The 27,405-nt window shown below is 37.0% G+C and overlaps 1 protein-coding gene across 1 annotated transcript in view; it reads right to left on the bottom strand.

Annotated features, from left to right (window-relative positions):
- Positions 1-6,940: 6,940 nt before the first annotated feature.
- Positions 6,941-27,405, bottom strand: part of STK32B (serine/threonine kinase 32B) — a 133,245-nt gene continuing 112,780 nt past the window's right edge. The window contains exons 10-12 of the mRNA XM_072406453.1: positions 25,873-26,004; positions 19,373-19,437; positions 6,941-12,797 (exon numbers count right to left, since the gene is read on the bottom strand). Coding sequence (XP_072262554.1) covers positions 12,653-12,797; positions 19,373-19,437; positions 25,873-26,004 — 342 coding nt within the window. The 3' untranslated portion in view covers positions 6,941-12,652. The remainder of the gene's footprint in view (positions 12,798-19,372; positions 19,438-25,872; positions 26,005-27,405) is intronic.

Here is a 27,405-nt window from a genome sequence, read left to right as displayed (position 1 = left end):
ATACCCTCAATGTATAAATGCTTTAGGGCTCATCCATCTAAATAGTGGGTAGTCTGAATTTTTATATAATAGTCACAAGCACCATTGCACAAATGCCAAAATGAAAAATGGACTTTAAGGTAGAAACGTGCCAGTTTTTATTGAAAAGTACCGGTCAGCACTGACCCAAAGTGACCCTTTACATTTTTCTGAACCAATTGATAACTGCAGCTATTCACAAATTCTGGGAATACCACCAAGTTACATACCACCAAGTTACATTATAGTAGGCTAAAAAATTCAACAAATCCAACTGCTCACAAATGCCATCAAGGTCAGAGGAAGTCAGAAATAAACTAAACCCCTTGGGTAACTGGTCAAATTAGCCCCAGAAGGCAAAATCTTTCCTGAGCATAGCCGTAGCTGCTAGATGTGGTCTGCATTGAGTTCTGGCTAGCACTGAGGATTGTGACGCTGCCATAGAGGACAATACAGAATCCTATTTTATTTTTAATGAGCATCTTTATTTACCCAATTTTAATAAATTAATATTTAAATAGGAACACTGCTCCTCAGGTACTAGAAAAATGTGTACGATGGCTATGAGCTGGCAAGCATTTAATTAAATAGGGAAGTATTAAGGAGACCGGTGTGTGATACAGAACGGTCCCAGTGACTGTCCCTGGCCAAGGAAAATCAGTGGAAAATTGGAATGTGACACTAAAATTTTTACCTTTATGATGTGTCGATCAGCCACCTATCCATCCCATTTGCTCATTCAATAATCACTCATTCTCATTCCAATGGTCATTCAGCCTCCATCTATCCAGATATCCAGTTGGCAAATCATGCTACTATACCAACATGCATGGAGTCTCCATATGAGGAACCTCGATTTATTACTAACACCAGTGTACAGGTTCTTTTATTGCGTTCACTCACAAGGACCATCAACGTTGGTGCATTTGTTACTTTCAATGACCACTGTTGCAGAATCATTTTTTCTTTCCATTGACCACCACAACAGGGCCACCTTGTACTCCCACTGACCACTGATGTGGAGGAACATTTCACTGCTATTGATCATCGATATAGGGGAATATTTTACTGCCACTCATATAAAGGTAAATTTACTCCCAATGACCATAAGCTATGTAGGGGAATATTTTACTTCTACTGACCACTAACATGGAGAAATGTTTTAGTCCCATTGACCGCTGGTAGGAGAATAGGTAGGAGAAATTTTTCCCACCACTGAATACCAATGTAAATAAATTATATACTTCCACTGACTACTGATATTTTTTTTTACTCCCACTGATCACCTATGTAGTGGAAAATGTTACTTCCATTCACCACTGATATTTTATTTCCACTTACCCACTTAACGTATATCCCAAGCTATCACTCCTAATGTCAATGATATTTCAAAGGCAATATAACTCATTAGTCATTGCACACACGCTGGATGAGATGATCAGTCACTGTGGACACGCTACAGGAACACCTAAGTCACTTTTTCTATGAAGCTCTTTACCCATTCCTCTTCTTCCCACTATGTACACATGTGCAGCAATTGTCGTTGGAAAGGATCTTTCGTGATCCTTTCCAACGACAAACGACTACACGATGCATGAATGAGTTCTGTACATACAGCACCGTTCTGCTTTATGGAGAGGGGAGGGGGAGAATGATGGAGCGGCACCCCGCTGCACTTTTTTCTCCTTTACTTCCATTACAATTGTTCGTCGCCCATTGATCTGCCAGGACGGTCGTTCAGACAATGGACGACAGGCACTGTACACACGCAAGATTCTTGTCCGATATCAGCCCTAAACCGATTATCAGACGAGAACCATTGCACGTGTGTACCTAGCCTTACTTTATAATTCTTAGGTTTTGTAAACATACTAGATAAATGTTGTTTGAAACATACAATGTCCAAAGCTTGTGTCCTCAATCTATACTTCGAAATTCTTTATTTTACCTGTTTAAATGCTTTCTTCCAAATTTCAGCCACTTTTCAAAGCACCTATTTATTCAGCTCACTGATCAAGGTGCAGAATTAACAATGTCTCCTATGTACAGCCACCTAAGCTAAGATCTCCAATACCTAATACCCAACCCTAGCTAACCCAATTGGCAAGTGTTTGCCCCTTAAACCAGTGTTTCTCAACCAGGCTTCCTCCAGATATTACTAGGAGTTCCTTGAGCCATGAGAAGTTTGTGGCTCTTGATGACACCAATGACCTTTCTGGCTATCTGTAAGAGTGACTGTGGTTCTTCCCACTAGCCAGCCTTTTAGGAAACATTCTTTCCATTGACCACTATACTTATATATTGTGGGCCCTGTATAGAGTAATTGTAGGTCGGTAAATCATTTCAAGGGTCCCCTACTGTTACAAAAGTAGAGAAAAGCTACGTTTAAATGGAAGTGCCTGATAACCCGTGTGAACACCCCGCCAACTGAAAAGAAGATGAAAGTGTTACAATTTCACATTATGTGGCCTGCCTTATGCATCATAATAACATAGCTGACAATATTTGGGCATTAATAATGCCTGTTTGGATATAGAAAAGCCAAAACAGGTGTTACAGGCATGAAATGATGAGCTAATTAATTAAGCTAATCAATTTGATGAACAGAAATGATTGACACAAAATGTCAATTTACAGCAAATCTGCCCAACTCTGAGCACACCGTTGGAGCCCATTTAACATTTTCTCTATCCAGCAGCTGCGGAGTGGGAGCTTTTCTCTCTGTGGGAAAGCAGTGGTTTCTTTGCAGAGGTCCAACAAACCCTACTAAGTTTGGGTAAATAACTCCACAATTAGCAATGTTCCCAATGATTGGAGGACTCCAGCGGGGAGTTGTCTGACTTCTGCAATGAGACCACTCCTTCCAAATATATGGCAAGGGTCCTTCTCTACAGCAAGCTAGAAGGGGACTGTCTTCTACTACTGATTTTTAAAGAAATGAACTGTAGGACTTTGCACAATTTGTTTTGTTGTATCTGGAATGTATTTAGCTTTATAGCACCTGACTGTGGTGGTCAAAATATAATAGAAAAAAAATTATTTTGATTAATATGGCAACAATGAGCATTTAGACCTGAAAAGGACATCAGAACATTGTACCTAGGTGTTTAAACACCTACTGAAACTAATAGTTATTCATCAACATAACAAGTAAAATCAACTTTATTTTACATTTAACAGATTAGAATAAATTAAAAGCTAACATTTCGGAAAGATGAACACTAACATTACTGGCTTTCAACTGGGAAAGCTAGCTGCCCAAAAGAGCATCCAAGTGTACAGAGGGATCTGCATAAGTAAGGGTTAGTGGGATTTTTTTTATTTTACGTTTAGTTTAACAGGTATGTACTTTTATTTTTTTAATTTAAATGCTACCTGTGTAGTTCACAAGACTTATATAGGAATGTTAGACATTTTATGTCAATCCGTGCTACCAGCGAGCTTTAAGTTTGCCATCAGGTCAGATCCTGCATCACAGGAGTTTGGTGTCTATCACATGCATTTGCCCCTAGCTGAAAACTGGAATTTGTTACATCAGTCCCTGATTCATTGGAACATACAGTGCATGTCTTTAGTGAATGTTGGTCATATTTTAAATTGGTGTGACATCAGTTCTGTTCAGTACACACTGCATATATTGCAACTGTCCATTCAAAGTCAAAAAGCTTAGGTTTATACCTGTGGGTAGCATGGTGGCTCAGAGGTCCTCTGGCCTTTGCAGCGCTAGGTCCTAGGTTTGAATCTCAGCCAGGGCACTATGTTTGTGTGGGTTTCCCCCCAAAATTGACCTTAGATTGTATTAAAGACATATGACTATGATAGGGACATTAGATTGCGAGCTCCTTTGAGGGACAGCTTGTCACATGACTATGGACTTTGTACAGTGCTGTGTAATATGTCAGCACTATATAAATACTGTGTAATAATAATAAACCTGTTAAATACCTAGCAAAGCTGATTCTTAGAAATAGACCCTTCACTAATGTTTGCTTTGAATAGTGTAAGCTGCCATCACAGCTTTAGAAGCCAGGGCAGAATTGTTAATATTATATTTTTCAAGGTCTCAACATGAGAAGACTTTAATATTTCACCTTTTTTTGTTGATGAGAAGTAGAAGACACTTCTATCATGGCATGTCCGTTTAAGGCAGGTATAGGATGGTTAGTCTACAACTGCCTTGCACTTTCTATACTGTGTTGATTACAAGGTCAAGATCAGATCTGTATGCCATATTTAAGGTGTTTTATTGCCATCACACCTTTATTTCATTTATATGTCTGAAATCTTTAGAGAAATTGGTATTTTAATATTACATACAGACAAGAACATTGTCATGTACAACAAGTGTACTTCTGGTATAAACAGTGATTTAACCAGGGTGTATCTATAAAGGAGGCAGTTGCCCCCAGGCATCTTATCTAAGTATGACCAATCCTGCTGCCTAAAGTGAAAGTAAAGTCCACTTACTGAAAAATGCTGACAGATATTGTTTTTTAACATAGAAACTGTAAAGTCAGAAATTTTCTTATTGTCTTGTCAGCGCTTTTTGTCTCTAGTGTACAATTAGTTACGCTTGCAGCGTACGTCTTGGCATGATTTGCTACTAAAATTAATTAATTCCTGTGCAGAGGTGGGAATAACATCATCCTCACTTGGCCTATCAAGAAGCAGATAACTCCAAATATAGAAGACTTGGTGACAAGTTTAAGGGACAAACATTGCAGCTCTTCCCTTTGGTAAGTAAGTCTGTTACAATAGAAACTGCAATTCTGGTGAACCACCAATTTATGGGACATTTCAAGCCGATATAAAAAAGGGTTTATATAAAAAAAACTTATTCTATTAAATAACTAAGAAATTACTATTTTATTACTCAAACAAAAATACATTAATAAAAACATTTATTGAACAATAGACACTCCATTCAGAGCTTTCCTTCTTGGTGAGCCCAATTTTCTATGCTTTCCGTGGACAAAAATCTGCTTCCTCAGGAAGAAAGGAGGTCTATGATTACAGAAATCAACATAGTAAGTACTCAAATAACATCATTTTGCTGATTACCCAATCATATATAACAGAACAAAATCATCATTTACATCTAGGTAAGTATGGAGGTACCTGGTATATACGGATATGCGGCACACGTCTCACACAGAATGGTAAGGACCGGATAGGACAGCGGCGGTATGGAACATTTCTCAGGGCAGCAATTGTTCAATTCCCATAATATGATAACAAAATAGCTGTTTGAAGCTTCCAAACAATGTATGATACTTCTAATATGTTTCAATGTTGCTCACAGATTAAAACCTCACCAGAAGTCCCAATCAATGGTGTCAGACAGTCTTCTCTAAACACACATGAATACTCAGTGTTTGTGCAGTTTTCAAATTTAAATTTTTTTATTCACCAGTGTTATAAAATCCCAACAAACTTATAACACCTAAGTGCACACTACGCATCCACAGTGAAATTTACTATCCTAAACATATTGGTGCATGATTAGATAAACAAATGCTAGTGCTTCATATACCAATAAAAATCTATTATATACCAATAAAAATCAATCACAGTGACAAATCCAAAGTATAATATAATCAAAAAGTGATTTAAGTGCTTCCAATATAAATTCTTTGTGCCCACCTCCTGAATGCCTGAAATGTTTTGTTTTCCAGTGACAATTCACTTCCACTTGAAATGCCAGCTACTGTAGGTAACAGGTCATCTCTCTTTCCTTCATACCCTCATTTCCCAAAAACTATATGTTTGATTAATTTTACTGTAAACTGCAGGTTAAATTGATAATTTTGTTTTATGTGGTTCATGAGAAATTAGATCCAAACTTGGCTTCTCTTGGAAAAGTCAATGGTGAAATTCTTTCAATGTGATTCCCAGCCCAACAACGCAGCCATCACAAACTAAAATGGTGATATCCTGCTACTCTCTTGATGGTCAACCTGAAAGTGCCCACCCAAAACCTATAAAACTAACTAAACATTTTGGTGAAGTTGACCTTGTAAAACTCCAACCAAGTTTAGCTTTTATTTTGGATAGTGAGAAAATGCTCGATTTTTTTTCTGTGGGGATCGTGTTCTTTTGGTGATGTGGAAGGTTTGCAAGATAGAAGCCCTTTCTTATAAAGACAAAAATCCAGGTCCAGCTTAAATTTGGAAAACAAATTTGTCTAGTCTCACAAAAGCATATAGGGAAATATGTAAAGGTCTGATGAGGTTGAACTTTTTGGCCACAATTCCAAAAGGTATGTTTGGCAGAAAAACAGCACTTTGCATCACCAAGAACACCATCCCCATGGTGAAGCATGATGGTGGCAGTGTCTTGCTTTGTAGTTGTTTTTTTCCACTGGAACTGGGGCTTTAGTGTGGAGGGATTTATGAGCAGTTCCACATACCAGTCACTTTTGTCCCAAAAATCATCCAAATCAACAATAGAATGGCTTCACTACAAGAGACTTAAAATTTTGGAGTAGCCAAGCCAAAGCCAAGACCTAAATCCAAATAAAAATCAGTGGGGTGACCTGAAGAGGGCTGTACACAAGAGATGCCCTTACAATCTGACAGATTTGGAGCAATTTTGCAAGGAAGTCGGTTAATATTGTCAAATCAAGAGGTTTCATACTGATTGACTCCTACCCAAAAAGACTGAATGCTGTAAATAAATGAAAAGGAGGGTTTTAACAAAGTATTAGTTTAAAGGCGTGCATACTTATGCAACCAGCTTATTGTATGTTTTTTATTTATTATATTATATTTTCCCCTATTTGTTCATAATTTGGTCAATATAGGTCATATTAAAGGTGGGAAAAGTTTGGAAATGATTTACTTTTTTTTACATCACAAAAACTGGCATTTTATTAGGGCTGTGTACACTTTTTATATCCACTGTATTAGGAACACAATGCTATTCAAAACTGACAAGACTAGAAGATTTGTATATAATATACGCTCAAAATTCTTTGCATTACGTTTATTATATAAAAGTCTTTATCCTCAAATAAAGACCATTGGCAAAACATTCAGCATCCTGACCTCCAGGTTGCTCATCAAGAGATTTAGAATATCAAACACAGTGAACAGAATGACAAGCCGAGTACAAGTGTTCAGCAATAAACAGTTTATTTGACCAAAACTTTGAAATCGTGTTTTTGTAGACATTGTGCTTTTCTTCTGTACAGAATTTTTCATGGGTCACTTATGTTCTGGTTAAATAAAAAAAGCATGCTTTATTATACTACAACACCTTATTATTGTTACATGGGCAGTCCATTGTGATGAAAAAAGAAAAGAAAATACTTGTATGAAATTATGATACAAATAATAAATGGTGAAATAATTAAAAAATAGTTTTTGTATATAAATAAAAAATATATTATATAAAAGAAAGATACAAAATGATACAATAATTATAGAAAAGCTTGTAAAGAAATTAGTGCCTCTATTGAGAAATCTAAACTTGTTTAAAAATTTGGAACAATTCAAACAATATTGGACAGGTGGGTGACATCACATATCAAAATACGGTAAACACATAACAAGCATAAACATAGAAGGCCTCTCATTTAAGAATTGAAGAAGAGTGTTGCTTAGAAGAACCAATCAGATATGAGTTTTCATTTTGTAATATGAATTTTAAAAAATCTATTGTTTTAATGTAATTCTTATGTTCAATACACCTGAGCTGCCCAAGTTCCCAAAGGCAAAATCTTTACAATGGACAATGGAATCTAAATCAAATTCTTCTTAATGACTATCGTTAATAATTGTCTCTAGTGACAATAGAAATGAATAAGTCCCAAATAGGCTGCACTGATCATTCTATAGAGAGGGAAGGGTGAGGATGAATGGGAGACATCCTCCCTATAGGAAAAAGATATAAAGTGATGGACAGGTTCAAATCCTAAAAAAATAAAATAAAATAATACCACAAATGTAAAAGTACACTGCGTATATCCTTTGATGACCAGAAAACCAGTGTCAACATGGCAACCAAACTAATTCTACCATCATGAGTGCAGATACAGCCTACGGCATATTTTGTTTTTTGTTCTTTTGCTTCACTGTGTACTTATACTAATGCAAAGGTCTGATGCCATATGAGCAAACAAGAACCAGAAACCGTCACACGGCACTGATCCAACTATGGAGGATCCAGCACATCGAGTTTTTGACTAAGCATATCAAGTACAATGTAACTGTAAAGAGGTTCTATGGTAGAAGTCCCCTTAGGATCTCTGTTCCAGTTGTACCTACAGAGACCCTGGTTCCATCATCATAGCTATTGTGCATATTACAAAATGAAAAGGACCATCTGGATTCTATAGGCAACACATTGCTTTACACTTGAGGCTCAATATTACTTGATATTAAAGTGAGGACACTGTATAAAAAAACATTTAACAATGTCCGTTGTCACAGTATCAGTTCCTAAGCTGTTGTTGTAAAGTAACAGTAAAGAGCAAATATCCAAAGTGCAGGATAAGGAGTTCTTGTGATCTATATACAGACATAAAAACACACCTTAACAGTTATACATAAAATGAGCCAAACTCACAATGTGTGACTCCATGTAGACTTAACATCACTAAGTACAAAACAATGATACAGTATGTACTGTGTATATCTCATAATGTGGCATTTGTACAGTCCAACATTTTGTATGGCACAGCATCGGAACGGAGAAGACAAACTGTCCTTCAACAGAATTTATTCTGATTTTGAATGTGGAACAACCTTAAAGTTTAATCAGACACCGAAGAAGCTATAAAAGAACCATTTATTAAAAGCACACTTAGTTTTAAGAAACCCATTTAATCCCTGACTGAATCTTATTAATCACCCAGGAACAAGATCGTTACTGACCTAGACAAGATGAAGACAAAAGTTAATTTATTGGTTTGATAGGGCACAGTTAGAGGAGTTCTGAACAATTAAAATTTTGTTAACATTTGTCACAGTGCCTGTGTTACTCAACAGAAGGAATTATATTAGGTGGCATCACAAAACTTTATAATGATAAGACAAGAAAGGGAAACTGTATATTGTAATTGAACGAATAAATTATATAAATAGCCTTTCTTGGGAAGAATCAGTTACAGAAGGTATAATTCCAACATTCTCAGGTAGGTTTCTAGAACAATTTGGACATAATCCATATTAAAAATATTCATACACTTTTTGGCAATCCCTACACAACATACCTTATATAATCATTTGATGGTACTGTTGGCATATTTGGTAAACACAATCATTGGTGGGATTACAAACTCTTTATCATCAGCTATGAGTACTTAAAGTGGAACTGAATTACCACAAAAGAATACTTAGTTTTGTAAAGGGATATAGAACTAGATGTTAATATTGTTTTTTCCCTGCATTGTTCAAAGTTCCCCTGTACAATGCACATTCTCCATTCTCTTTCTATGAAATATGCTTCCCCAGTGGCTACTAAATGCCAAGGTCAGAGGTCGACATAGGGAGGTAAAAAAAGTGTAGCATTGGGGCCTCAAACCCTCCTCAGCCAAAAGGGGCTTAGTTGTCCGCGAGTCAGTTCAGCAGGGGCCCAAGTCAGTTCTGCACAGGGTCCCTCTGATGTCTTCCACTGGCCAGGATAATGGGTATTGGCATGGCTGTTTGCTGACTATGTCAGCAGCATGCCAGGAGGGGTGACAGCACCAAAGCTGAATTAAGTCATAGTTAACCCAATTCAGGAAGTGCCTGTGGGTACACCTTGTTAGTAGGATCTCAAGGCAGGAAGTATAAATTTTACATTTTTGACATTTTGACACAGGTGGGGTTTAGGTGTTTGGATTTAGACACACTTTATTGCTAAAGCACCAGCCAAAACTTTTTTTTTTGTAGTTTTGAGATAAAATAAAAGTGGGATTCAAACCAGAGGCAAATATAAATCAGACCAAGCAAAACTTAGGATGAACCCCAGGCTCTGTTGCCCATCCTCAGGCCCTGAGACTACAGGGGGTAAACTCACATCTATGATAAGAAATTTGATTAGATTTTTTTGCAGACGGTATTCCGATTGTAAAAAGTTCCCCTTATATTCTTTCCTAGAAGCACAGTGAACAGTAACAGATGAAAAGTCTCCTTCGAGGGATAGATATAGCATGTAGGAATATGCAGTGCACAGATATTGTTGTACTTCCCCTTATTAAATTATTAATTCTAAATTAAGAAACCAGCAGCTATAAAACACCTTGTTTTCAGAAGTGTGAGATCTCTGCTATTATGTTCTGTCTTGGTAACAACCATATTGCTATTTTTTTGTTACAGGTAAAATCTAATTTTACTTGCTTGGTGGGCCCAATCCTTTTCATCTATTCTGCATGAACAAAATAACAGGGTTCTATCCAAAGGAATCTAAAGAAAATAACATGATCGTGCACATGATTGGATGGCTGAAGCCAGCAGAACTTTACCTAATTTAGTAAGCTAAGTGTAAATTCAATTGGAAGGTGATGATTCACTTTGTTAGAGCAACATCTTATATTTCTTTAGCAAATCAAGCCTGTTGTATTTTAAATAGGTTGTCTTCCTGCACAAACCAGATTGTTTCCTTTTATAAAGTTTAAGGACCTATGTTGATGGGATTTGGATGTATGTTTATAGCATCATTTATTGCGCTTAACCTGCTTTAGCAGACATGTATTGGAATGCAAAACTAGAAAGAAGAAAAGCCCATTGACACTGACTCAAAAATATTTGTAGTGGCTGTATAATGGCAGAAATCTACTGAAGGATGTTAATCAGGGTCATAAATGTTTGCCCTCAAATGAATATCTTGACCCACCACAAGATGATTGCATTGCACAGATAGTACTTTGATACTTTCCTCTGCCCTGCATCAAAATGCGGAGCACACCTTGGAATTCTTGGTATATCCAACAGCTGTGAGCAACGTGGACAGTTCTTATTTAACAAACATTAAAAGAAGCTCAGGGTGTCTAGATCTGACCTGCTTGAAATTCAGCCTTCATCTTTTTGCCTTGCTTGTCTGTGACTTGGAGTGTGATAACAATGTAATCAGCTCACACTGTAACTGACAGCCTTTGCTATGACTGCTCATCACACAGATATAATATCCATGCCCTTATCAGACTTAATTAATTTGTTCAAACAGATGGGTTGACATTCGTTGTCAAGCCTGTCATTTTTGCACTACACAAAAGAATCAATGTTATATATTATTTAATGTAAAACAGAATAATCACAGCAGGCTACCCTCTGAGGTTTTATAGAAACAACTTACACAGTGATCATCTGTAGGCTCCTCTTGTTTGGCAAAAGGCACTATGTTCTGAAAATAGGTAACCCCAGGTTTCTACAGGTATCCTTAGCTTTCAGCTCATTTGAAGGGACTTTTGGAACCAAATATAGCCTAATGGCTCCTCTTTTGGGTCTATTGTATAGATCTCTATAAAGATGTAATATATATCTAGGAAACGGGTATATAGTCCACTCAACCTTTCAATCAGCAATCAAATTATTACTGTAGTCTGGAAAGCTAGCATAAAGGAAAAGTACTTGTAAAGCAGAAAAAAAAAACCCGGGGATATTCACCTGTTTTTGTTCCGTCCCAAGTGCCACCATGTTCTTTTCTTACTCATCCCAATCTTATATGGCTTGGCCAGGATGACATAGGCGAGCGGGAGTTTATTCAATCCCCCACACCCACAAGGGAAGCCAGGATTGCCATTCCCGGCATGTGCAGTTCTATGAATTTTGACAAATGGGCTTCAATCAGATAGATAGGTGAGAATGCTTTTTAAAGAAGGGACATCACCTGTCCTATTCTGCAATAAGGATCACTTTACCTAACAATTTAGTGTGCATCAGTTCTAATGGTTCATGTAAATGAGTGCATGTCAGGGGTGTCTTTTGCTGAAGTGATTGGTGATCTGCCTGGCCAATAAAAAAAAATGTCAGCTGTGGTTGCAATCTTTAATATATCTAAAATGGTTTCTGGTTTACCTAGGGTGCCTTGGATGCAATTAGCAGGTACTAACTTAGATTTGAAGGTTCTTGAAGATCTTGAGCTACATGTTAAAACAACTTCTCTGGTTCTCTTTTAGGAATTTTATGTTAAGATCCAAACCAAACCTTAATTTAATACATTTTTTAACCAATAACCCCAGTGGAGAACACTGTAGTTATGTCTGTTGATCCTAGTATGTCTTATAATTACAAAGAATTGGTGGCTTAAGATCTGCTTTCAACAAATAAAAAGCCAAAAACCTAAACTTCTTTTTTTCCAGAAACTTGTCCTGGATACGGGAGCTTTCTTTGCATAAAATTAATTAACAGCTTACACCTACAGATGCTTTCCTTTCTGCAAAAGTGTTGCCTTTGTATTCACACATTTTAAAAATAAATTAGTATAAGTTCAAGTTTTATCCCAGGACACTTGAAAATTTTAGGTATATTATCATTTGACATATGGAGTTCTTATTTAAAAAAAGACATTTTAGTGCCATACAAAAGCAAACTCCCTTAAGAGCTGTGCTTGAATACTTGGTAGTAATTCACACTTTGAAGAGCGGTCCATGTTTTTGAGTGAAGGCATGCAAACAGGGCTCCTTAACTGTCTGTATAGTGTAACCTGGGGACTAGCTGCTACAACCTCTTGTGCAGCCATGTACTAAGATGTTGTTGTTTGTGGAGTGTCCATCTGGAGATTTTATGTGTTGCTGGCTGTGTGCTCTGCAGTCTGTGCTGGAAGCTTGTCCGTCCTGCTCTGGTTCATGCTTCAGCCTAGAAAAAGGCAATAAAAATATTATAAACATAATATTAACATATTTCCTTATACAATTTAAACAAAATAATATGTATTTTATTTAGGTATTGTTATCTATTAAAATATCAGATTGATCAGCTCTAGCCAGTAAAAGCCCAAAGCAAGATCAGGAGCTTTTTTTCAGCATATTGTACAATGTCGTGACCTGGCGACACAGTTGTGAATAGTACAGGCATACTAGTATTTGGCAGTATGGGCTCCTATTACGTCTGTTTTTTATAAAACTATTATAAAACTCAATAAAAAGAATTATTGATACAAAAAAAACTTCATAACAAATGTTATAATTAGATTCAATTTGTTGTTGTATTTTTCTTTGCATTATTAGAAACTTGAAATACACAGGCTGCCAATCAGCGCATACTTAAAGCTTGGCTTGTAAATTGGAAAGCCCATTCAGCTTTCCAACTTTGGAAACAATTATGCAGATGGGTTTTGTTAAAAACATTTCAACAGCTTCCTTAAGTTGAACAGGAATTTTAAGGTATGCTCTTAGAACATGATCGAATTATTATTCATAAATGCACAACTCATTTCTTATGAAAAAATGTCTTAGATTTTAAGCTTTACTAAACAAGAATAGAAAGGGATAAACAATATATGATTTTGATATGAATCATATACTATGCGGGCCAGTCAGGATTCAACGATTCACCTAAATATGCACAAGTTATGCTAACTCCAGTGTATCATGAGAAAAATTTATTACAGCAACCGGGAGTAATGATTTGTGCAATCTGAAGAGGTTCAAGCAGATAGACAGGAATACATTAAAGCAGGCTAGCTTACTCCTAAAATGCAATTTTCACGGATCTGCTTTGTGGACATCTGTGAGTCGCTGAACTGAAACTGTTGGGTTTACGAGATAAAATGACTATGAGGACCAATTCCTGGGATTAGTATTATACAGCCTGGCTGTCACAAATGTATGGACACGTTTCTCTATAACATGTCTATTATGTTTTAATTATGATCCTGGAGGTGAGAGACAAGAACAGTTCCATCTAACGATCCTATAATGCTTTGCTGACCCATTTTGATCCAGTGATTTATTTTGCTCTAATTAGATTCTGTTTAACTCATCTAGTTACCTTAAATTAATACCAAGGTAGGGGAGTGCCAGCTGCTGTTTTTTTCCAAATTGAGGTAGACATATTGAAAATTGCTGTACCCAATTTCCATTGGTAAGAATTTCCTAAAATACGAGTAATTGCAATGCCAGTCATGAAAGAAGAGATGTAATCTGGTGTATATTCAATTACAATATATCAAGTGAACACAACAAGGGTGGTGGGGGCAGCAGGATTTATTCACACAATGAGGGAAATAAAGTTTATGGGAACTCATATTCTAATACACTTTTTCTCTGTTCTTTGTTACTTTTTAACTCACATTTTTCTCAGCTCACTAATCAGGGGAAGGGGTAAATATGTACGGCTTTGCTAAGGAAACTGACAGACTCTTTTGCTTTGAAGCCGAACTAAACCCAGTATGGAACCAGGCAAATTTTCATAGTAGTCAGGAGTATATAAAAAAATGGCGAAGAGCATGCCTGTTTCATGGGCCAAATGTGCGCTCTGCCTTGCATCGTCTTTCCTCTCATCTCTGAATTTAGCTGGTGGGCAGGTCAGTCAGATGTGAGAATTTGATATGCAAAGTTGGAAGAACAATAGATTCCAGATTACATTTTGCAACATCCTTTCATTACAATAAAAACCATGTGCCCAAATCCATTTACATGTGAGGCGTAAATCTGGTAACAAGAAACTAAAAAGCACATGAGGTCTTACGTCTGTATGATTAGGTGCACAGTTACGGGTAATCATGTGTCAAAAATTAGTTTTTGAATTTGAAACATTACGTTCCAAAGAAAAACCTATAATTCATATTATTCAACTTTACTTTTGCATTAAATTTGCATTGTTTATTTTGACTTTAGTGGTGCTTTATGCTTGTTAGAGGCTAGTCTGTGCTAACTTTAGGCAAACAACAAACACCCATGTTTGAAGAGTTTTTAAAGTCGATGCCCTTAATGACTTTTAAGGCTTTCCATTGAAAGCAAAATGGCAAAACTGCAGTTTTCACCACCGGTTTCACAGCATACTGAGTTGGAACTGAAGCAAAGCATTCCGATGCATCCACGGAGAATGTTGTGTTAAGGCATTCCAAAGCATCTCGCTTTTGCAAAGTTTTAAAGGCTAAAGAGTGTGGAGATTTAGCCTAATGAACAATGCTATTTGTTGTCTATAAAATTTGTCATGGTTTGTCTACTGATTAACTGCTTTGGGATAAATGTGTCCTCAGTCTCTGCTTTTCCTTAATAAATAATTACTTTTTTCCTTGTCTTTTACATTTTTAATGTGGTGGGTTAAGTGTTTACAGGTATGCTAAAAGGAGCTACAGGAGATGCTGTGAGATGCACATTTGTGGCATTTCAGTTGTGGCAACAGATGGGCCATTTACGGCTAAGACCCGGAGGACTTCAGTCCAGTGACATCATTCACATCCCTTTCACTGGCATTCATGTCACTGCTTTGTCCCTGCATTCTCTGTCTTCATACCTAAGGGTGCTTGGACTGGACCAGTAGAAGAGGTCATTTTCATCTTCTCAGGTACCCCTCTATCAAGGTACATGACAGGGGGAGTAAAGTCTCAACACTGAAGTTCCAGATGTTATAATCCTGCCTATATAAAGCCACAGACCCTCTAAATGTCATATTGTAAAGTAGAACATCTGGAAGCAGATAGGCAAAGTAACGTCTCTAAAGGGCCTTGTGTTAGGAGGTTAGAACCTAGGCATGTACATCTACATGTGCATGATTCGGTGTGGGTCTAACCGTGTGTGTGTTTCATGAAGTGTGCCCATGTTGTGCACGTGTTCATTGCAAATCTGTGGGCCAACAGGGACTGAAGACCTGCAGGACAATACTAAGGGACCTTCAGCTTAACTCCTAATGTGAACTTGCATCTCCTCCTGACTCCTGTTACCAACCATATTCCTGTTTGGTTTCATCCATGTCGGCTCTTCTTCACCAGTATTGACATTGGCATGTTTCCTTAATATGTTTTCAGACTACATTGTTGCCAGCAAGTTGATGACCTGACCTGTTACCAATTACTTTTCTGCCTGCTCACTAGTGATCTTCCTCCATTGTTTATTTCAGTTAAACAAAGACAGTACTCATAAGTTTCAATCACATCACCATTCACTGACACTCATGGAACTCCCTTATGCCTACACAATCTGCCCTTATACGCAGAGGTGCTTAGACCGGAGCAGTAGAGGCCACCCTAGTCTTTTCAAGCCCCTATTAAGGTAAGTGACACTATGCTTGAAAAAAGTTAAGCCTTTTTTTTGAATACCAGTCAGCACAAAAAAGGAATATATATTAAACTTAACTATAATTCCAAATATAGCTGAATCACAGATTAATCCTTTAAAATCCCCTTATATCGTTTTCTTCTGTTTAGATCGTCCAAACTATTCAGTATTACCATCAGGAAGGTTTTCTGCCATTAGAATTTAAGTGTTGTTGTGTTTCCATAGTCCATGCACCAGCACCAAGTAAGTCTGTTCAATGTACTATTTATCAAACATTATATGCCTCTTAGATAACCTATAATAGTGGAATATATGTTTCATTGATAGTATAAATACAATAATAGATACAATTTTTGAATTATTACTGATAAATATTTTAATGGATAGCACTGGTATATTAGGCTGATGGTTTTATGTATCATTATAATTTCAAAGGTCTCTCAATCCCCTGAGGAAGCCCAATAGGGCGAAACGCGTTGGGACTGAGACAATGCTGACATCACGAGACACTTGTTTTTAACCCATGATGCAACCTAGCGCAGCGTAACTGTGTTAGATAAGGTCTAGCGCAGTACGATTCTGTATAGTGTAGGACAAAATAAATTTAAAAAGCAAAATCTTTTAATACAGGTTCTGCCTATAAAAGCCTGTCTTTTCTATCCCTCTCTTTACTATTGTCTATGCTTGAAAAAAGCAGAAGAACATACTTCCTACAACAATAAACCCATAAAAAAGAGGAAAAAATGTCAACTTGTGTTGACATGTGTTGTGTTTTTCTGATATACAAGCCTTGAACGCCACTCAGCTGTGACACAAAACTAAGTTTTGATGCAGCTCTTGATACATTATCAACAAAGACATCATTCCTGGAGAGTTGTCAAAGCTGGAGTTAAGAAAAGCATCTATGTTGTTATTTTATTTTTATAATTAGAATCAAACAATAATGGTCTCAATTCTTGCACTGAGTGTTCTATATTTGGAAGCATGCCATGCCCTGCTGACTTCACAATCCAAAGTCTTATTTGCATGAAACTAGAAAAAAAATTATGTACTGAAAAATGAAAGCCAAGAAATCTGCAAATTAATTCTCCTTTGCCAGTGCATGGTAGGCTGTGTAATTATGTCCTGTAGTAATGTAATGTACAGAGCTTGTCCAGCAAACAGCAAGGACCTCAGATCATATAACAGATCAAAATGTATCTTAGTATCCTATCATGTCAGGGTTAAATGAGAAATATTAGGACTGATATTTGGTAAGGTGTATTGTAGTGTCCTCCAGTAAGTTAACCTGGTCACTAATGTGTACAGCAACACATTCAATGGCTTACAGCTATATTCAATATTTACCCAAAGCTCCCCAGAACTTCCTATGATGAGCTGTCTGACATTTACATAACAAAATGATAATAATTGTGTCCACTTAACACTAAAATTTGGTTTTAGGTGTTATTATTGACTGGTAATAAATAGCATATTCAGATGTTAGACTAGAGTTACGGGTGATTCTAGCTTTTTTATCCTCTTGAGAAAAGGCATAGAACTAACAGCATAAATAATAATATTAGGGAAATAATCAATATGTGGTAATGTGTTGACAAGTCCTCATTTTTTCTTGATGGTATGGTATATTTATGATATATAGCATTGTGGGTGTGCAGACACCTTTTACTTGGGTGCAATGCCTTATCTCACTATATATAACTTATGTGCACACTACTACCTTGATATTGTGATTTTTTTTGCTAAGAGACACTAATTATTGACAGTAAAATTGTAAAGCAGCCAAAAGCACAATTATGGAATTTTAGATTCCATAGTTGTCATGCACATACGGTGGAATTTGAATAATTTGTATAAATTCTCTTTCCCTGTCTCATAAAAAAAAAAAAACAACACGCTTTGCTCGATCAATTTTTAAATTATTCTTTTCACAAATTGATCGAAATTGTAAATGGTTGCAAATTGTTTTGATTGATTTTTTTTCCAATGAATCACTGGAGCATATTACATATTTAATAGGTTAACAAAGTATGTGAGTGTACAGGATTTAAAAAAGGATCAGAAACAGATCATGTGATTGTGGAGTAGCAGTCCTGGTCCCTTTAAAGTGATAATCAAAAAAAAAGTATATATATGTGCAACAGAAGTAATTCCCCAAAAGAAAACATACAACATTTTTATTTGTTCATTTATTATATCATGAGAGCATGGAACCCAATCCCCCTTTCCCTTCTCCTTCCTCCCAAATCTGGCATGCTGTGCTTCTAAGGTGTCCAAAAGACCCCTTTTATTACACACACTTTATTATTACACAGTATTTATATAGCGCCATCATATTACGCAGCGCTGTACAAAGTCCATAGTCTTGTCACTAACTGTGCCTCAACGGAGCTCACAATCTAATGTCCCTACCATAGTCATATGTGATTAATGTAGTCTAAGGTCAATTGTTAGGGAGAAGCCAATGAACCTAACTTCATGTTTTTGGGATGTGGGAGGAAACCGGAGTACCCGGAGGAAACCCACGCAGACACGGGGAGAACCTGCAAACTCCATGCAGATAATGTCCTGGCTGGGGATCGAACCTGGGACCTAGCGCTGCAAAGGCCACCGTGCTGCCCTTTTACTAGTTAACTACCCACTGTGCAAATTATAACTGTCCAGGCAGAGGCCAGCAAAGCTGCTTTTAGAATTTCAGTAATATCTTTTTTTTAAGAATCTAGACAACTACAGGTATGTCATCAAAAGCAGAAGAAAATGCTTTCTTTTTTATCCTTGCTCTACTGATCAGCAGGCATGGCATGACAATGTCCTTTTGGGAAAAATGTCAATTTAGGTTTGCCTGGTCTACAATATTCCTCACACTTTCCAGCCTGTATGGGTTACTGTGTTGAAATTCAATCCTTGTGGCCTCTTTAGGGTTCATTTTATTTCCATCACACCATTTTTTGAATATATGCTTCAAATCTTGGCAGTAATTCGGATTTCAAGAGCAAGAAAGTGGAATATTACAGTATTTCAGACAAGAAAGCCATGTAATCAATAAACAGACTCAAACTGGGAAGCCGCACACAGTCTGCCAGCAAAGCCCTTTTGCACCTGTTGTCACAATCATTAATCATTTCCAGTAACAGCTAAGAAATAACCTCCAATGCTTCAAGAGCAATTTTCCTTGTACAACATGAGCATGTGTTTGATAAATGTACTCACTTTTCCCTGTTGAATATGATGAATTCTTTCCTCACGGTGTCTAAGCACTGCTGCAGGTGTCCATTCTGGAAGAGAGAAAAAATACAAAAAGTTGACCAAGACACCAAGTTGCTCCAGATATTTTAGTTTGTATTTAGTGTATTATAACACACTCCTCCAGGATGTCCTTATGGCACCTCTTTTACAGTATACTATACTATACTAAACTATTGTTAGCACTGCAGGTCGTGCCGGCGCCGCTGCTCCTAATTGAAGGCACGGGCGCCGGGTCCTATCTTTTAGGTAACCCCACTACCTGTGTTCCATGCCTGGGTTTCCTCCCTGCTGGAGACTTGCTCTGGTGTTTGAGCTGGCGTGGGTGTGTCTCTCCTAATCTATGAGGTAACACATACACGCCCTCTGTTTTTTACAGCCTATGGCTGGTTTTCTACAAGTATTTAAAGGCACCTCCTACTACAGGAAGTTGCCTGAGCAATCGCAAGGTTTTACTTTGTGTATCTCCTAGTGCAAAGGTGTTTACTCTGTTTGCTTTGCTGTGCACCGGACCTTGTTTACATTTTTGGACTTAGCCTGTTTGCTGCCTGACCTCGGATTACGTTTTTGGACTTAGACTGTTTGCTGCCTGACCCTGACCTTGGATTACGTTTTTGGACTTTGCCTGATTGCCGCCTGACCCTGACCTTGGATCCCTGTTTCTGGACTTCTTGGCCACGCAAGCCCCTCTGTGCTTGCACCGGGTTTCCTGACTCCTGTGGTCAGCTCCCATGGGCCTGAGCAAACTGTTATGCAAGAGGGTGTGGACCCACTGTGCCACTGACTGGGTATACTCCGGAGGGGTGTAACTAAGCTGCTACCAGGTCCTCACCATCAGAGGCTCTAGTGAAGACATTGTAGCGGCTTAGTTACACCCCTCCAGAGTATACCCAGTCAGTGGCACAGTGGGTCCACACCCGCTTGCATAACAACTATATATACTAGTATAGCTTTATGAAGAGCGCATTCTCAAAGTTAATTGTACAGTTTATACATTCTGAAGACTATAATCAATAGTTCATACCTCCCAACTTTCTGAGATGATCAAGATACTTTAAGAACAAAGTGTACAAGCACCCGGGGCATACTACTACATACATAAACTATAAAGAACTGAAATGCAAAGAATGTTTAGTTTGGCTTTGTTCACTTGGATAGTTTCTCATTGGTGGAGCCTGCAGTTTTGTAGCTTTTAGCAGTCCAAAAAACTGCCAAGTCTTTTTTTTATAATGGAAATGAATAAGTGCAGTTGCAGCAGATCTTTGCCATCTTTTCAAACTCCTCCTGAGCATTTGAGAAACATTTTGTTGAAAAGCTTTTTGAAGCATTCAGGAAAGTAAGTTCAAAGAAATGACGTATCTCTGCTTCCTATACCCCTCAATATCCTGTGCAACACTGGTCAAACACTTCCATAGTGGTTTTCAGGGACTTCATGAATGTGTTTCATTGCTTTGAACAACAGTGAGTAAATACTATGGTTGATTTTAGGTTCTCTGAAATCTGTTACACCATCACAGTTCTACATTCTTTATGAATGAACCCTGCAAGCCCTTTTTTTTTACCATTTTTTTATGCCAGCGTTTACAGAATGAATGCAATTATTTAAAGGTTCGGTAAAAGGTTAATTATAGGATAACACTTTTAGTAGTTATGGTAGATTCATTCACGTAAAGTGCAAAAAGCTAAAATGTGTAAAAAGTGTAAAGGTTTTCAATGTTATAAGCCTTTGAAATTTGTTAAATTTATATTGCGGTCTACATTCTCAATTATAAGATTCCCCCTCACTAATTAGACTGATGACCAGTAAGCAGAGATCCAAAATTTAACAATATTAAGAAGTGAAGACAACACTTCCAATAGGGACACCTGTTCTGGTGACAGCTATCCAATTTAATGGATGAACAAGGATTCGGCTTTTTCCAAAAACGAAGCATTTAAACGGGAATTTGTAATTAAATAAAATAATACTCCTTGGATGGTTGGAATTTTTTTAGGGTTGTAATTTTCGTATTTCATATATCTTTACGAAAAAAAAAGGGTTATTACCTTTGTCTGATTGTATTGCTAATGATACAGGAACAAGTGATTAAAGTTCACATACACAGACAAAAAAACAAAACAAAGATGCCAGTTGTTTGTCCTGAATTTATAATGAGGTCTATATGTTTTGGATAGTTATTGGTGCCTGCATCCCCTTTGCAAATTTAGCCTCTTTTAGTTCTGGTGTTCCTTATTTATGGCAAAGAAAGTGAATGAAAGTGCAAACTAATAAAATTATCTTAGCAGAAAACTGACAATGGATCTAAAGGGAAAACACCCCAATACACAACAAAGTTGCAATTATACACATCTCACTGTTCTGCAACTGCTTTTAAAACCTTGAGCTACTCAGCTGTGTAATTAAATATTTTTCAAATTGTGGTAATGTAAGAGGAAAATGTGAAAAAAGCTTAAAGCTCCACCTCCTAACTGATAAAAGACATTAATAATACATACCATTTAACTACATAAAAAAATGGGTAAAAAGTTATATTAATTAAAAAAAATATACAACATCACCATTTACATTTGCCTGCAAAAACCAAGCATTTTTGTTTGAAACTGCTCTTGGACACTAAGCAATGCACAGTAGGAGTGGTAAAGTCAGCATTTTTTTTACTGCTTGTCTTAACATAGCCTTATACTAGTACGACCTTGGCCTATAATGTAAACAAACAGCAGGTTTTCTAAGCTGTTAGAAACCAACTGAAAGCAGACTTTAAACTTCTTTAAACCAGACTTTTCCTTCCTATAAAGAATATATAAATATTTGAATGCCCAATATCTGAGCACAGGTGCACAATAAAACAAGTATGGATTTTCTGGTTCAAACCTTTATGGCACGTTAGGGAGAATAAATGGTCTATACACAAGAACGAAACTTCAAATCCCTCTTCTCTGTGCAGTTAGAGAAATGAGGACAGTGTAAAACCAGAAGAAGGTTTGTTTTATAAATTCATAAGCAGGAAATACTATGTGGCCGTATTAGATATAAACAGTGGTTAATGGGCCTTATCTTTAAGTATACAGCTTCATATTACAGCTTTGCTAAGTGTGATGTGTAACACAGTAAACCATATTTTCTTTCTGCAATACATTTTCTCGGATCATTTCCATTTCTTGCAATTTACACTTTACCGCAATGTACAATTTTTCCTTGGCCTCTCTGGAAAATGTAAATAATGTTTGTTACAGTATTAGCATTCTATTATCATTACTGAAGTGGTAATAATAACAACAATTACTGAAATGTTAATATCTTTATTGAATATTACAGAAAATAAAAAAATGCTGGAATACCTCACATTGCGCACAAAGATGAAATAAAATTCTTTTGCTTGGAGCGTGCTCTGTCTACCGTCATATCTTAGCAAAGGATTCATGGCCATGGGCATTACAGTGCAAATGATGTAGAAAATAGTTGCTCCCATAAAAAATTAGCAATCATGAGCTCTGAATTTGGCTAACGTTCATCAGTATGGACAGACAGTATACAGCCCCTGGCACTGCATGTTGATTAGTGAATACACCACTGCCTGAAGTCTTAAATACATTTTACATGAATTCATCCCCGAAACATTTATTTTATCCAAATTACAAAATGACTAATATGCCCTAGCTGTAATTAAACAAATTACAAAGCGATTTCACCGTTGCTTGGCTTTTGGAGAAACCACCTGCAGGATAAACAGTCGATTGGGCTGACTTACTGAAACTAGAACAAAGAGGGCTACAAGATTTCATCATCCTCTTATATTTTTAAGTACAGCAATAAACAGGGAGGACAGCTTTTAATAACTGGTTCAAGCCTTTTGGGTTTTGGATTAAGGGGTTAACCTTATAAAAGGGTTACACTGTCACCAGACCTTTCATCAGAGGTTGGACTAAGACATCACTCTTTTTAAGTCCAAGTCCAGTCCCAAGGCATTGACACCAAGTCAGGTTTCAAGTCACCAAGAATTCTTCCAAGTTGAGTCCCAAGTCAAGCCACTTAATTTATCAATTCATTTGCAAATCGTACTTAGTGAGGCTTCTGTAACACAGCCTTCCTCCCAACCCCCTTCAGCTGGGAAGGAGAGGAAGACAGTTGGGCTTCTGTAACACCGACTTCCTCCCTGCCCCCTTTAGCGGTCAAAGGAGAAAGCTGTGGACTTAGAATGCAAGGAAGGCCGGGAGGAATGTGGTGTTACAGAAGCCTCACTGCATTCCTCCCCACCCTCATTCCATTCGAAGTCCACAGCTTTCTCCTCTGACACCTGAAGGGGGTGGGCAGGAAGGCGGTGTTACAGAAGCCTCAATGCCTTCCTCCCACTCCCAGGCCCCTTTGGCCGTCAGCGGAGAAAGCCAAAAGTCAAGTCACAAAGGCAGCCTCCATATTTTCTTAAAGCAAAAGTAAGGTCACAGATTAAATATTTGTGAGCAGGCAGTTTCCTAATTGTAGAAGGGATGGTCTGTAACTTTTCTGCAATATAATAAACTTACTTGTCTGTTCACAATAATTGAACTAAACTCACCTACTCTGGTCCTTCTGGTTTTGCTGGATCACTCAGGTTCATCCATTATAGTCTAACTTCTTCTTTCTTTGGGAGCTTTAAACAAATGGGGCCCATTGGATGATATTTAGGTTAATCTGATCTCAATTCAATATTTATCTAGTAATAGGAAATGTAACCTGGGGAGGTGTTTCAGTTTAAATATTGATTACTAAATCTTCTTCCTGTAGCCCTGTCAGCAGTTACTATGACATATAAATCCAAGAAAGCCTTCTGTGGTTTTCATGTGCCAGCATAATTTCACTATCAGATGCCAAAAAGGTCATTGGTGGTTTGGTGTATTTAACACCTGAAATTGTGGAATGGCTTAAAGCCGTACTCTGGGCTTGTCCTCCACCTATTCACTATAATTCCATGGCCACGCAACATCTAGGCCTTTGTCTTTTCACTTCTTCTGTTAATAGGAGGTGGGGGTTATATGCCCTAATCAATACTGGCATGGATACTTTTTTGACTGCCCAATACTTTGGTCTTCTCAGCAAACAAGAAAATCTGTAGATGTCAGTGCAAGTAAATGGCTAGAAAGGGCACATGTGCAACACCTAATTGATGGTCCCCTACACTGATTACCTTTAATTCCAAATTAACCTGATCTCCTTGACCAATCACAGAGTGACTTGTCTCTGTGTGTAGCCAGTCACTAGCTAAGTAGAGAAAGGGGAGTTTATTCAACAATTGCCACTCACTGTCAAAATGCTAAAAATGAATTGTAGCTTTAATATTCACCTTCACTAAATTGAGCATGTTTCTACATAAGGGCAACAATTGGGACAGTATAGGAGACTCTTCAGGAGTTAAATTTTTTATGCTAAAACTATTTGGATTAATTTAAATTATTATCTGGAGTTGTTCTTTAAGTGCATGAGTGCAGTGATGTTTATTAAAGTGTGTGGAGAAATGCACATTCATGTACTGAAAATCAGTGCAGAATGGCAAGTTGGTACATTGGTAGTCAGTACAGAAATCAGGGAGAGTAGCAGCAGTAGGATGTTGTGCATTATTTTTGGCACGATTTATCAGATTGTGTGTAGTACAATGTTGTAAAGTGACTGTGGTGCAGAGTAATATATTATCTGTAGTAGAATGCCTTGCACATGATTGCCTATTTAAAGTAAACTCTTTCTTACTCCTATAGTAAATCACCGGCTCGAGTCACAACCTAGTAACTACCTTCCAATAATAAATAAAAGGTCCAAATGTACCACATCGTCAATTTACAGTGAGCAATATCAGTTAACCATGATAGGACTTTTCGGGTACAAACACAAATGTGTCACTTAATTATAAAAAATAACAATTTTTTTGAATCTGAAAGTAAAAAGTTACATTTGAAAGTACATATGTCTTGCAGACTTAGTATTTTTTTGGAAAACAATTGTGACTATGTACTTGATAATAATCTTTTGAGCATGTCTACATATAAAACATACTTAGAAGGCATGCAGAGAATTACTTATATTATATAGGATTTTTGAAAACTGTATTTTCTTTAAAATTTATTTATTTAATTAAGTAATAGAATTATCATCAAGAAAATCAGTTAAGGTAGATATTTTCTTTTAACAGCCTGTATGTTTCAGTCTTTCCTCCACTTTACCGTAACAAAAGTATGCTGGGGGTATCCAACTGTGACTATGCAGTCCAAAAGGCACCAGGGTTTGACCATACTGCTGCTACTACAAATCTGTGTGTGGACACTTGTGAGAAGGAAACTGGCTGTAAATCTACTATACCAGCGTAAAACCCTAAAATCCATTTCAAATCTGAAGGTATTGTTAAGATAAAATAAGATAAAATCATCCCATATAGCAGTCCAGGGCAATGAAAAAAGATTTAAGACTTTAGTTTGGTTTAAACCTCTCTGAAAGTACTTACCAATGCACAACTTTCCTTGGCTGCCTCTCTTGACTTGTACTTGGCCAATCTCTTTTTCTTTTTATGGAGAGGTTTAGACTCTAGAATCATTTCTTCTAGCTCAAATGTTGGGTCACAGTTTAGTCTTCCTTTCTGAGGAAAACAAAGATCAAAATAATTAAAGCAGAAATAAATTAAAACACCACTGAATCCAGATATTTAAAAAATTAATTGGTAATTCCTTATAATCCTCTACACAGCAGTACTGGAGGATGGGAAGGGGTATCACTCTGAGCCAATCTGGGATACATTACTTTGTATAGTGCTGTTTGTGAAGTGTATTAGAGTAAAAGCAATGGATAAATTCATTATCTGTTGCTGCTCTTTCACTATCCAATCCCAGACTGAAAGGGCATTGAAGGTTATGACTTTAGAAATAAGGAGGACCCCACACTTTTTTTTTTTTTTGTTTTTACATATAGATTTTACATTTAGAATTAGAAAAAAAGCAGTTTTAGCATATAATACAGTCCTGTTATAAATGTTACCTTTATTTACATTGTATTTTTTTTAAATTGTACTTGCTACTCTGCCTATTTTAATAAATAGGTTTTGGTAAGCAGTGACATTTATGAATGTGTAAAAATATACTTTTTTCTTTTACAAGGAATTTTTCTGATTGACAAAAATGTATTATATGTGAAAGCATTAGGATTGGGCTGTCTCTTATGTTTTCTTCAGCAAATTATTTGAGTGGTAAGCTTATCCTGCTGGGTATAGTGAGTGCAAGTCCTATTGCATTTTTTACCATGTATTATCAGTCTTTTATTCTCACTGGACAGCGAGCTGTCAGTCTGTATGGCAGATCACACCTACTATCCCCTGCTCTTTTCACATTTTCTGCAATAAGTAAGACAATAAGGATTTCCCCTCATAACGCTAATAATTTCTTTGATGTGTAATGTTTTGTTGAAGACACATTTATGGATTTTCAATAATAACAAAAAAATTACATGCACTGGTGGAATTTTTTGAACTGGTTATGTGCAGTTGGTTAGTTTCGTTGGTTTGTGTTTTGTTGCCAATTCTGGCACCAGACATTTTGGCACACACATTTCCAACACTATGAGATCTGTTTATAAATGTTTCTTTAGAACATTTACTCATTTTTCCAATTGGATTAATTTACATTAAACAATCCTGACTTGGACTTTTAAGGGGTTGATATACTAAAGCAATAAAGACGTATCTTAGTGAATGAGGTGAAGGTGGGTTAATTTCAGTTATCACGGAAGAGTAAATCTGCCTGGGTTTGTGAACTCACAATCAAACTCATGGGGTGGCAGCTCTTGTTAAGTCATTTGTAGGTCTAACAAGCAAGCTTTTGTTATATAAAGTGCATTGCCATGGGGAACATGTACCAACTTCAAGCGAAAAGTAAATTGATTCAGTATAATTGCCTACAAAGAATTGTCAACTCCATATTACACTAACAATATGGCTGCTGTGTCCCAAATTTTTTGGAGAAAGGGGTCTTAGATGTACATTCCCTCA

The sequence above is a fragment of the Pyxicephalus adspersus genome, chromosome 3 (assembly GCF_032062135.1).
Source record: "Pyxicephalus adspersus chromosome 3, UCB_Pads_2.0, whole genome shotgun sequence".
Taxonomy (NCBI): domain Eukaryota; kingdom Metazoa; phylum Chordata; class Amphibia; order Anura; family Pyxicephalidae; genus Pyxicephalus; species Pyxicephalus adspersus.
The sequence above is the reverse complement of the archived record's forward strand: the minus strand, read 5'-3'. Positions and strand labels throughout refer to the sequence as shown.